Source organism: Neolamprologus brichardi, chromosome 23 (assembly GCF_056152115.1).
Source record: "Neolamprologus brichardi isolate AB-2024 chromosome 23, ASM5615211v1, whole genome shotgun sequence".
Classification (NCBI taxonomy): Eukaryota; Metazoa; Chordata; class Actinopteri; order Cichliformes; family Cichlidae; genus Neolamprologus; species Neolamprologus brichardi.
Genome location: NC_142125.1, coordinates 44,286,855 through 44,299,563, shown reverse-complemented (window position 1 = coordinate 44,299,563; position 12,709 = coordinate 44,286,855). Strand labels below are relative to the sequence as shown.

Below are 12,709 nucleotides of genomic sequence, written 5' to 3'. Positions count from 1 at the left end.
CCCAATTAGAATTAGATGCCAAGGCTTTAAAAGGACGACAACACAACTCATCCCAAGCTTCAGCATCTATAGCGCCTACGTCTGATTCCCATTGGCCCTTGATTTTGTTAGAGTTATCCATTCTAAGATCAGACAGAATGTTATAAATCTTTTTAGTGATACATTTTAGTTGGGTAGTTTTTACCATGAGTGATTCTATAGGAGAAAGACCAAACTCTCCATTAAAATCCTTCAATTTAGAAGTAATATAGTGCTTTACCTGAAAGTACTTCAAAAAATCCTTATTGGTCAGACCAAACTTGCTTTTCAGTTGAGTAAAAGTAAGAAGAGAGTTCTCATGAACAAGATCACCCACTGTATTAATCCCTTTTTGAGACCAGTCCGCAAAACCAGCCCGAAGACCAGGTAAGAAGTCAGGGTTTTCATGAATAGGAGTAAGAAGGGAGAAACGATTATAATATCCTTCCAGGCGCCTGACTTTGCGCCAAATAATGAGCATATTCTTTAGCACCATATTATCTCGTGTTAGAACTGTGGCTTTACCTGAGGAAATATATAGCAGGTTCCGCAATGGAAGACCCTTTAAAGAAGTGGACTCAGCGCTGAGGTAAATGGAATCCTGATCGTCCATAAACCATTTTGTAAGAAATTTAAACTGTGCAGCCAAGAGGTATTGTAGGAAGGAGGGAGCGGCAAGACCGCCTTTCTGAACAGGCAAACACAGAAAACTGTATCTCAGCCTAGGTCTTTTCTTACGCCATATAAAAGAAATAATTGAACCATTTAATTTCGGCAAAACCTTTTTGGACAGAGCAAGCGGTAACATCTGGAATAAATACAAGAGGCGAGGGAGGATATTCATCTTGACCAGATGAATACGACCTAAGAGAGACAGAGGGAGGCTGCACCACCTATCCAAATCGCGATTGATGGTCTGAATTAAAGGGGTGTAGTTCAGACTATACATTTCTTTTAGATTCGGTGAAATCTTTACTCCTAAATAAGTGAAACCGGAGGGAGACCAACGAAAAGGCTGAGAAATGTTTGGATCAACCTCATTCAGAACAGAGAGGGGCATAGCCTCACTTTTAGAAAAATTGATCTTGTAGCCTGAGAAGGAGCCGTATTGGGAAATTAACGCAACTAATCTAGGAATTGAGTGAGCAGGAGAATTTAGAAAAATTAAGACGTCATCTGCATAAAGTGAAATCTTATGTTGAGAATTGTTCAAACAGAGTCCTTCAATAGCAGCATCCTTCCTAATGGCTGTGGCAAGGGGTTCCATAGCCAGGGCGAATAACAAAGGGCTCAGCGGACAGCCCTGCCGACTGCCACGTTCAATACTGAAATTGTCCGACCTATAACCATTGGTAATCACTGCCGAAAGAGGAGAAGTATAAAGGATCTGGATCCATTTAACAAAGTTGTCACCTAAACCAAATTCTTGAAGTGTGAAAAGAAGAAACGGCCATTCCAGACGGTCAAAGGCCTTTTCAGCATCAAGTGAGATGACTAGAGCCTCAGGGTTAAACAAAGAGGAGTGCTGAATAATGTTAAGTAGGCGCCTCACGCTATGTGCGGAATACCGCCCCCGTATAAAACCAGTTTGATCATTCTTAACGATCGAAGGTAGTATTGGCTCAAGACGTATAGCTAGGACCTTAGCAAGTATCTTCAAATCAAGATTTAAAACAGATATAGGCCTATAAGAAGCGCATTCTTCAGGAGGTTTTCCCTTCTTCAAAATTAGCGAAATATTAGCCTCCATTAAGGAGGGGGGGAGAGTGCCTGCCTCAAAAGAGGACAGAAGCATCTTATACAGTGGGGAAGTCAGAATCTTACTAAATTTCTTAAAAAATTCCCCCGTGAACCCGTCTGGACCCGGGGCTTTGTTATTTGGAAGCATCTGAATTACTTTCAGAATTTCACTTTGCGCTATAGGTTTACATAAATCATCCCTTTGGATTTCAGTAACTTTAGGTAAATTTAGTCCTAAGAAGAAGTGATGCATACCTTGTTCCAATGTTGACTTAAACTGGGAGGTATATAACTGCTTATAAAAAGTTTTAAAAGTATCATTAATAATTAAATTGTCATATTTAGGTAAACCAGATGAGTCTCTAACACATGGGATATTACAACCAGCACCCTTATTATGAAGAAGATTGGCCAGATAGCGGTTAGGTTTATTAGCAAACTCATATAACCTCTGCCTCATGAAGAAAAGAGATTTCTCAGCCTTTCTTGTCAATAGTGCCTCCAAAGCTGTTTTAACCACCTGAATTTCATTCCTTAATTGCTCTGAAGGTGATTCATTATGTTCAGCTTGCAGTTTGTGCAATTCCAGTTCTAATTTCCGTTGTTCCATCTGATTTTTCCGCTTCTGGCCTGCTGAATATGATATAATCAGCCCACGGGTGTAAGCCTTCAGGGTGTCCCAAAGCAGGCCTGGAGAAACTTCAGGGGTTGCATTAACCTTTAAAAAATGTTCAAGCTGATCATTTAAAAATATTTCGAATTTTGGGTCGTGAATCAAAAAATTGTTAAATCTCCAGGTATGAGACCGAGGGACAGGATTTTGATCACTTAGCTGAACAAAAACCGGCGCATGATCTGATATAATAATATCGCCTATTGTACATCTCAAAATGTTTCCCAACGATTGTTTGGGGGTGAAGACGAGATCGATTCTACTACTTGTTCTATGAACACCGGAAAAAAAAGTAAATTCTTTATCGTTAGGATGAAGGGTCCGCCAGGTATCAACCAGATCAAGTTCGTTACAAGTATCTAAAAGTGCTTTGGCCCTCGTAGACATTTGAGTTTGTTTAGGAGGGGATCTGTCCTTAGTTGTAGAAAAATAACAGTTAAAATCACCGGCTATCACAGAATTATCACAAACCCAGTCAGAAAAGGAAGAGAAAGTATGAGCAATAAAGTCGTTAGACTGTACCGGTGGAAAGTAAATATTCAGAAATGACACCGCCTGACCACCTAGGGTGCCCTTTAAGGAAACATATCTACCAGACTTATCACAAATTGTTTGGTCAACTATCAGCGGTAGGTGTTTATGTATTAAAATGGATGCACCGCGGCTCTTACTCGTAAAGGAGGAACTAAAAACTTGACCGACCCAATCACGTTTCAGTTTTAGATGCTCCTGAGGAGACAGGTGAGTTTCTTGCAACAAGGCAACATGGACATTCTCCCTCTTAAGAAAACTCAATATTTTTTTCTGTTTGATAGGGTTATGTATACCTCCTACATTCCAGGAACAAACATTTAACACTGAATTATCACTTATCATACGAAATAAGCATGGAACCACGCTCAGGTGACCAAAGCATAGCTGATATGTAGGGCTCCCAAACACTGCTCTACAACACCAGTGGCAAGTAAAATAAACATAGAAAAACAAACGTCCTGCTTTGCTAACAATTAACAAAAAACTATTTACAAGAAATAGAACCGTCAAGAAACCAGTGAGTATGGAGGTCAGACAAAGGTCTCCAACGCCCAGCAGGGGGCGCAAGCAAACTTTCCAACTTGGACATAGAAAGATGCTGGACCAGAGTACGAGTCTTTTCTTAATCAGTAACGTGAAATAGCTGCCCACCCGCAGCTAAAACAAGGATTCGGATTATAAATGGCTAAATAAAATAGTCTATATGTATAGGGTTATTATCTCCGTGCAGACCCGAAAAGAAAAAAAGAAAACAAACAGAAAAAAGAACAATAATAATAAACAGGAAAAAAGGAAAGGAGGAGACGAGGGATTGGCGAATGCCTCACGTATGGGACCGGAGCACAGATCAACAGTCCGCTGGAGCCACTGAGGATGAGCGCGGTCCCGCCCCTTGAGGCACGTTATCCAGGTAAGCTGAGACTGCTTCTGGAGATCTAAAAGATTTCTCCTGGCCATCGATCTTGATCCTAAGGACAGCCGGGTACATCATGGCGAAGGGGACACCCATTTCCCTGAGGCGTTGTTTGACGTGGTAGAATCCCTGGCGTTTCTTCAGAACAGCGGCGGAGAAGTCCTCGAATATCATAATAGGAATGCCATTATGAAATAAGGACTGCTTCCTCCTAGCCGCTTGCATGATCCGTGCTTTATCCTGGAAGTTGTGGAGCTTTATGATGACCGCGCGGGGCCGCTGGGCACTGGAAGGGAGACGTGCAAGCACCCGGTGGCAGCGATCAATTTTAACAGCGCCGCCCTTGAAACTCACAGTCACCAACTCCGGTAACCACGTTTTGAAAAAAGACACAGGGTTGGTACCTTCACTGCCTTCGGGTAGCCCAATAACACGTATGTTACACCGCCGGCTCCTGTTCTCCAAGTCATCAATCTTATCCAAAGCGGCCTCCAGCTTAAGCTCCACTTCAGAAATCTTGGCGCCATATCCCGCTGTAACATCTTCCTGTGTTGATATACGCGCCTCTGCCTCCTTCATTTTAACATCCAATGCAGAGATGTTAGCTGCGCATGTTTCCAGTCTTTTCAGAACTGGGTCAATCTTCTTCTCAAAGGAGGCCTCCACAGCCTTCAGCACCTCCGCCGATATCCTCTCCACCAATTTGTCGACGTCCATTTGGCCGGGAAGTGGGGACGACTGGGCCTCCGCCATTACCGCTGCAGCATGGTCGCTGAGCGGAGGGTGATTTTCTCCGGATTTGCCCGGTTTTGACCCAAGGTTGAGCTTCTTCTGGGTGCTTGGCATCGTACGAAGTTTAAAAGTCGAAATAAACAGAGACTTTAACCAAATAAGACATATATAAAGGCCTAAACAAATGCCAAGCTGCGGGAGCGGGCGAGAAACACAGCTACTCCGCCATTGACGTCACGTGACCCCCCAGTGCGTGTAATCTAAAGACCTTTGTGATGTTAAATTGCGAAGCTTTTCACGTTCAGGGAAACGGGGTGGTCATGGCGGCACGTGGAGTTTAAATCACTTGCCAAAAAGCAGTAATCTGCTGTCACTCAAAAACACAATGTCCAATCTCTCCCAAAGGTCACAGGTGTGATGAGACTCGAGCTCAGAAATGTTTGTTATGCCATTTGTCAGTAATGGTTAGAGCACCACCTAGTGGGATGACTATAATCATGATTGAATGAGATGAAATATTAGCTGGTGATTAAATCCATGAATTCCATCAATGTGACATCAGATCAGACGTGCTGGTTTTAGGTGTTGGGCGTGGCTCGACACGCCGGGGTGTGAGGGCCCTCATAACGCTGCTTGCAGCTTTAATTGCAATGGAAATTACACATGATATAGTAGATTTTTTCAAAGTTACTTTGACAAAATTTTCCTTTATATGATCTGTTTCATAATGTCTAATAAGCTTCATGCAGTTAAGAACAATCACTACAAGACAGAAACACAACCTTGATCTCATTCATAAAAATAGTATACATGTATGCTTGAATAAAAACAAACAGGTGAGATGTTAGAACGCCTTTATTGTTATTTTAGTAGACACTCAAAACTTACAACAGACAGCTGCTGGGGGTTGGAAGAAAATTGAACAAATATTTAAAACATAATCTGATCATTTTTTGAGCAAACTTCTTGATCTCCACGTATTAACATGCTGTTTTTGCTCCCGGTGAAAATGTTTCCTCCTGAATTTAAATATTTTTTATGTTAGATTTAATTCAGAGTCAGCTGTTTAAATAAGAACAGAACATTTTACATCAGGGGATATGACGGAAATTCTAAATATACTTACAGTTCTCCATGTAAGACTTGAGTATTAAACTGTCCAGTTATGAAGCTTAACTTTAATCTCACCCAACCAATTTACTCAGGAAAAAATCAAACACTGAAATAATTTAGAAGTTATCTAAGTGACTTATATATCATGTTTATCGGCTCTAGTGATCCTTGACCTCCCAGTCAGCTATCAATCTGGTGGGTAACAGGCATCTCTTAAAACATCTGAGCACTTTTGCAAATATGTGACGTCTTGAAAAATCGAGCAGATATTTGAGGTTTACACAGCTACATTCTCGCTTGAAACTATCTTAAAAGTTTATTTTGTGACCCAGAAAGAGTAATAAGAGTAATATTAAAACCTTTTAGCCACGTTTCTCGCCATTGTTGCATTTGAGTTTTGGACAAAATGCATTCTGGGATATTTAGCTGTACCAAGTCCACACCAGTCACCACTGATGCATGCTTGATAAAACGGGAGGAGCGACAACACATCCAGGTATTTTTCACGTTCTCGGCTTGATAAGTACTTTGAATTGGAACAGTACTTGGTGTCCGACTGATGATGTATCACGAGTACACGAGAACACAACTACGCATATTGAGACAGGGCTACGCTGTGGAAGAGCACTAGAGGTTAATAACAAGTATGAATAGTACAGAGAGGTCTATTAACACATATTGAGTGAGGAAGGTGATTGAAGAAGAATTTCTCAATGCATCATAGGAGTTCCCCAGCCGTCTACTCCTATTGCAGCATAACTAAGGGAGGATTCAGGGTCACCTGGTCCAGCCCTAACTATATGCTTTAGCAAAAAGGAAAGTTTTAAGCCTAATTTTAAAAGTAGAGATAGTGTCTGTCTCCTGAATCCAAACTGGAAGCTGGTTCCACAGAAGAGGGGCCTGAAAACTGAAGGATCTGTACATACTAATCGCTTTTCTCACTTTTTTATTCTTGTTCTCTTTCTTTCGTAGACTGAGTGGCTGTAACATCTCAGAGAGAAGCTGTGAGGCTCTGTCCTCAGTTCTCAGCTCCCGGTCCTCCAGTCTGAGAGAGCTGGACATGAGTAACAATGACTTGGAGGATTCAGGAGTGAGACTTCTGTCTGCTGGACTGAGGGGAGTCAGTTGTGGACTTGAAACTCTGAGGTCAGATCAAATTATACTTTTTTGTTTGATTGATTAAAAAAAATTACTAAATGAAACCATTGAATTTTAACTAATGACATTTCTTCTATCTGTTGTTGTATCTTTGTTTTTTTCTTCACTGTTTCTGTGTCAAAGTAAACTGATACTAAAAATGCTTAACATACTGCATTAAAAGACAGGATTAAATGTTTCCAAATCCAGTAACTCGTCACTGCACAATAAATACACTTTTAACACCAGTGTTGGCTTTATTGTTTGGCTTTTACTTTTTTCCAGACTGAGCGGCTGTAAACTTTCAGAGAGAAGCTGTGAGGCTCTGTCCTCAGTTCTCAGCTCCCAATCCTCCAGTCTGAGAGAGCTGGACATGAGTAACAATGACTTGGAGGATTCAGGAGTGAGACTTCTGTCTGCTGGACTAATGGGAGTCAGTTGTGGACTTGAAACTCTGAGGTCAGTTCAAGTTATATACTGTTTTTTCTTTTTTTGATTTAAAAAAAAACATTTTACAAAATTAAACCATTAAAATTATCTAATGAAATTTTTATATTTATTGTCTCTTAGTAATTTTTAGTTTCTTTGTCAAAGTAAACTGATATTGAACTGTTTAACATACTGCATTAAAACATCACTGCACAATAAATACACTATTAACACCAGTGTTGGCTTTATTGTTTGGCTTTTACTTTTTTCCAGACTGAGCGGGTGTAACCTCTCAGAGAGAAGCTGTGAGGCTCTGTCCTCAGTTCTCAGCTCCCAATCCTCCAGTCTGAGAGAGCTGGACATGAGTAACAATGACTTGGAGGATTCAGGAGTGAGACTTATGTCTGCTGGACTAATGGGAGTCAGTTGTGGACTTGAAACTCTGAGGTCAGATCAAATTATACTGTTTTTTCTTTGTTTCGTTTAAAAAAATATTTTACAAAATGAAACCAATACATTTTAACTAATGACATTTTTATATTTATTGTTGTCTCTTAGTATTTTTCATAGTTTCTTTGTCAAAGTAAGCTGATATTGAACTGTTTAACATACTGCATTAAAAGACAGGATTAAATGATTCCAAATCCAGTAACTCGTCACTGCACAATAAATACACTTTTAACACTAGTGTTGGCTTTATTGTTTGGCTTTTACTTTTTTCCAGACTGAGCGGTTGTAAACTCTCAGAGGGAAGCTGTGAAGCTTTGTCCTCAGTTCTCAGCTCCCAATCCTCCAGTCTGAGAGAGCTGGACATGAGTAACAATGACTTGGCGGATTCAGGAGTGAGACTTCTGTCTGCTGGACTAATGGGAGTCAGTTGTGGACTTGAAACTCTGAGGTCAGATCAAATTATACTTTTTTTCTTTGTTTCGTTTAAAAAAATATTTTACAAAATGAAACCAATACATTTTAACTAATGACATTTTTATATTTATTGTTGTCTCTTAGTATTTTTCATAGTTTCTTTGTCAAAGTAAGCTGATATTGAACTGTTTAACATACTGCATTAAAAGACAGGATTAAATGTTTCCAAATCCAGTAACTCGTCACTGCACAATAAATACACTTTTAACACCAGTGTTGGCTTTATTGTTTGGCTTTTACTTTTTTCAGACTGAGCGGGTGTAACCTCTCAGAGAGAAGCTGTGAGGCTCTGTCCTCAATTCTCAGCTCCCGGTCCTCCAGTCTGAGAGAGCTGGACATGAGTAACAATGACTTGGAGGATTCAGGAGTGAGACTTCTGTCTACTGGACTGAGGAGAGTCAGTTGTGGACTTGAAACTCTGAGGTCAGATCAAGTTATATACTTATTTTTCTTTACTTTTCAAAAATTACTTTATAAGTCATTGAAACTCTCAGGTCAAGATTCAGACATTTCTGTTAATGGTCATGTAAATCAGATTTTATATTATTGCAAACGTTTTTTGTAGAATTTGCAGGTGAATCGTACACACTTATTTACCATCTGTTAAGAGTATTCGTTTTAACTTTTTTGTTTTGTTTTGTTGATGAAACAAAAATGACCTCATGCATTGATTAATTTAGAGATGGAGGCCATTTGACATCCATAATAAGGCTGGGCCAAATTATACCGTTCACGGTTATACCGGCATAATGTTAGGCAATGATGAGAAAATGAAATATCGCGATAGAATATGGATGAAACGCGGATGTACAGTGCCTTTGGTTTCATATGCACATGGAGGAAAAAGACTTGTGGCGACGGAGAAAGAGAGGGGCAAAAGTGGATTGCTGAATGAAACAGATGAACCAGAATTGGTTTGTAAAAATGGTGCAACTTCGGTGGTGTTGAACTGGTTTGGTTTTCGTCCATCAGATAGCCACCAAAACACAATTTTTTGTAGAACATACAAGCGGGCCGTCGTTATTACAGTATTTTTTGGACTATAAGGCGCACTTACAATCCTTAAATTTCTCAAAAATCAACAGTGTGCCTTATAATCCGGTGTGCCTTATGTATGAATTCTGGTTGTGCTTACTGACCTCAAACCAATGGTACACGGTACTCAAAAATTTGTCAAAAATGTTTTAGTACGACTTTGGTAAGCTACAAAGCTGCATTACTTGATGGATTGTTGGAGCATTACGGCTACTGTAGTCAGGAGCCTCGTGGAGTAAAACATACTGTAAAACATACTGTGCTTCAACATAATAAAGGTGCCATTTTGGGGTCCTTATACACACAGAATAGTGTGTGTATAAGGACCCCAAAATGGCACCTGTTAAGAGACATGCTTAGCGGATTTCAAACTCAAGGCTATCAGTCACGCAGTAGAACATGGGAATAGAGCAGCAGCAAGAGAATTCAACATTAATGATATTGTGATAAATATGATCAAACTGTTTTTTTATTTTAAAAAAAAAAGAAGAAGAAAGTTGTGTTTTCAAAATTGGAGTTGAAGTTATTTTTACTTCCAATTGTGTTAACATACTACACAGGTCATGAACAAGATTTTTTTTTTCATTTTCATTGTAAGTGGGCTAAACACTTAATTAAAAGTAGTCTAACAGAAATGTAAATGCTGTAATTTGATTATTTTAATAAACCATGTAACTTGCATGGATTTGATGCTGGCGTGACCACAGTGCACACGTCTAATGTTGATCACAGTGGTCCAACGGACCACCCAGGGAGTTTGTGTGTTCGCTCAGACACATGAAAAATTAGAGGGAACATTGCTAACAACCCTCAGGTCAGTGGGTCTGGCTTTTGTGTTTTCTCTGTATTATTGAAGGGTCTTTACCTTAAAGTATAAAGCTCATTGAGGCAACTGTTATTGTAACAGGCACTGTATAAATAAAATTGAATTAAATTCTGTTGGGAATTGTCACTTGTGAAAAAAATTACGTCGAATGGGGGTAAATGGATAGATGTTATTGTATGTGACAAACAGAAAATGATTGTTGACAGATGGATTGATGTTTTGTGTGTCTGCAGTCTGTCAGGCTGTCTGATCACAATAGAAGGCTGTACTTCTCTGGCCTCAGCTCTGAGATCCAACCCCTCCCATCTGAGAGAGCTGGACCTGAGCTACAATCATCCAGGAGACTCAGGAATGAAGCTGCTGTCAGCTGGACTGAAGGATCCAGGCTGGAGACTGGACACTCTCAGGTATGGAGAGAATGTCTGATAGAGGAGGAACAGCTGGAAACATTTCCTGTGTCCTTCACTCATTTCCTGTTTGTTTGTTTGTTTGTTTGTTTGTTTGTTTGTTTTTAGTGATACAACGTGAAAAATCATACATGCAAAAACATTTTTCCTTTGCTCATAGAAACACCAGTTTGGTCAAACTGTAACTACCAATATCAAGTAAGAGGTCTCCAAGAAGAACTTTTCAGAGAATAATTATTACTGTGCGGTGCTCACCACTGTTCACAACTTGGATACATATGCGTCTGTTTAAAGATTAAATCCTTTTTCTGGAAAACCAACAACCACAAGGCAATATTTTCTCTGCATTTAGTGCTCTATACCTCTATATAGAGTATTAATTGTACAGAGGTTTATTGTATTTGTGGGGTGATATTTGCCATGTATTTCCAGACATGAACCCAGTTTGAATGTACATACGGGGAATAATAACACATAACAACAATCCTATAGATGTATCCATCATTAGTGCTGATGAAATACCGATGAAAGAATATACAATTAATGTGTCGTGTGTGCTGAAGGGTTAAAGTTGGCCTGAACATTCTGGCTGGAATGTCATTTCTGGTGCAGACGTCAAGTTGTGGTTACAGTATTCAAACATGTAGCTAGTGCTAAAGAAGAGCTCTTTCAGCAGCATTATTAAAGCCACGATGCAGGACCTTCATCCTGACAGTCATCAGACTCTACAATACCCACACTGGATAAATACTGTCAAAAACAAAAATCCATTGATGTTATTATCATTCCTGCTGCACTTTATGCAGATATACAAATAATGATAAAAGTAATAAGTCTGAGTGTATTCTACTGTATATAATAACCATCTCTACATATTATAGTATTTTTGTCTTTTTTGTTTGTGGCATTTTAACCAGTGAGAGTTAGTCCACAAAGTTTACAAAGCATCTTATGTTCCTTGATATTAAATGCAAAAGGTGTCCAAGTGTCACTGAACACACTGAGATCTCACAAAAGTGTGTTTCTTTGTTTTACTTTGCAGAAATGCAGATTCCAATATTCCACACAGTGCTCCGCATTTTTACCTAGAGTACAGACAAAAACATAACCAAAAGCAGAATGTATTCACACCCAGCACTGTGCAATCTGAGATCTCTATTTCACACGCATTTAAAACACACTATTCTCTGTCAAGTTCCAGTAATAACTTTTGTTTCAACTTATGAGTTTTTATATGGAAACATTTACAGTCCTGTTAATATTTTTAAACTTTAATGTTCAGAAATGTCAATGAGCACTAAATGGAGGCTTTATGTTTCACTTTCTGTCTGCTGGCCCAACCTGTACAACATCCAGTTTATATTTATTATAAACAAGTATAAACTTGTTTGTTTGTTTGTTTGTTTTAGAAAGAATCAGTATTATGATTCCATGATTATAATAATAGAAACCAAGAGCTAATTTAGATAGGCAGTAAAAAAGTGAGCTTCCACAACAGGTTTTTCCCACACTACACAATTAGTGGAGTTACAGTCAGTGCAGCCAGAAGTGGTATCATTGGCATGTCCTGTTATGCACACTCTTTCTATACAAGTGCTTTCTTTCTAATATTCACACTTCAGTGGATGCATCGGATTTCAGTGCAGTCTAACTACAGTCATGGAAACTCCAATATTAAAATGTTCCTCCTGTTTATTTGGGGCAATTGTGAGACCATGGACTGTCTTTTACAGAATTTGTCAGTTTGAACTGCAAAATTCAAAAAATAAACTTGCAGAATTCACATAATGGGCTGAACACCATTATATTGGCATTCTGGTGTCCTACTTTCTGGAAGGCACCATTAGGTTGCTTTTAGGGCTGCAGATATGGAAAAATTAATAATAATAATTTTAGGAATTTTAGGGATATTCTATTGATTTATAATCATATTAGAACTACTGCTGTCTTGCTAATGAGCAATAATATATACCCAAAGGAGTAAAATTGGGCTTTTACAAAAAAGTGCTCATTGTTTTCACAGTAGAAGTTGCAATGTTTTTCATTGCAAACAGCACCTTTAAGAAAAAGCTAAACCCTTTCATCTTATTTCATCTTTATGAGTCATATATAAATCACATTTTTTAAGAAAACTCTTTGTTTTTTTAAGATTGATTTTGGGCCTTTTTGTCTTTAAAAATTCAGCAATATGCAGTAGAGAGGCAATAAAATGGAGCACGGGAAGACAA

At 39.0% G+C, this 12,709-nt stretch overlaps 1 protein-coding gene across 2 annotated transcripts in view; it reads left to right on the top strand.

Annotated features, from left to right (window-relative positions):
* The window catches only part of LOC148096512 (protein NLRC3-like), a 45,428-nt gene that overhangs the window by 20,022 nt on the left and 12,697 nt on the right, over window positions 1-12,709 (top strand). For both annotated transcript variants that reach the window (XM_087836679.1, XM_087836680.1), the window contains exons 6-11: window positions 6,696-6,869; window positions 7,146-7,319; window positions 7,563-7,736; window positions 8,014-8,187; window positions 8,463-8,636; window positions 10,308-10,481. In XM_087836679.1, the coding sequence (XP_087692805.1) occupies window positions 6,696-6,869; window positions 7,146-7,319; window positions 7,563-7,736; window positions 8,014-8,187; window positions 8,463-8,636; window positions 10,308-10,481 (1,044 nt within the window). The remainder of the gene's footprint in view (window positions 1-6,695; window positions 6,870-7,145; window positions 7,320-7,562; window positions 7,737-8,013; window positions 8,188-8,462; window positions 8,637-10,307; window positions 10,482-12,709) is intronic.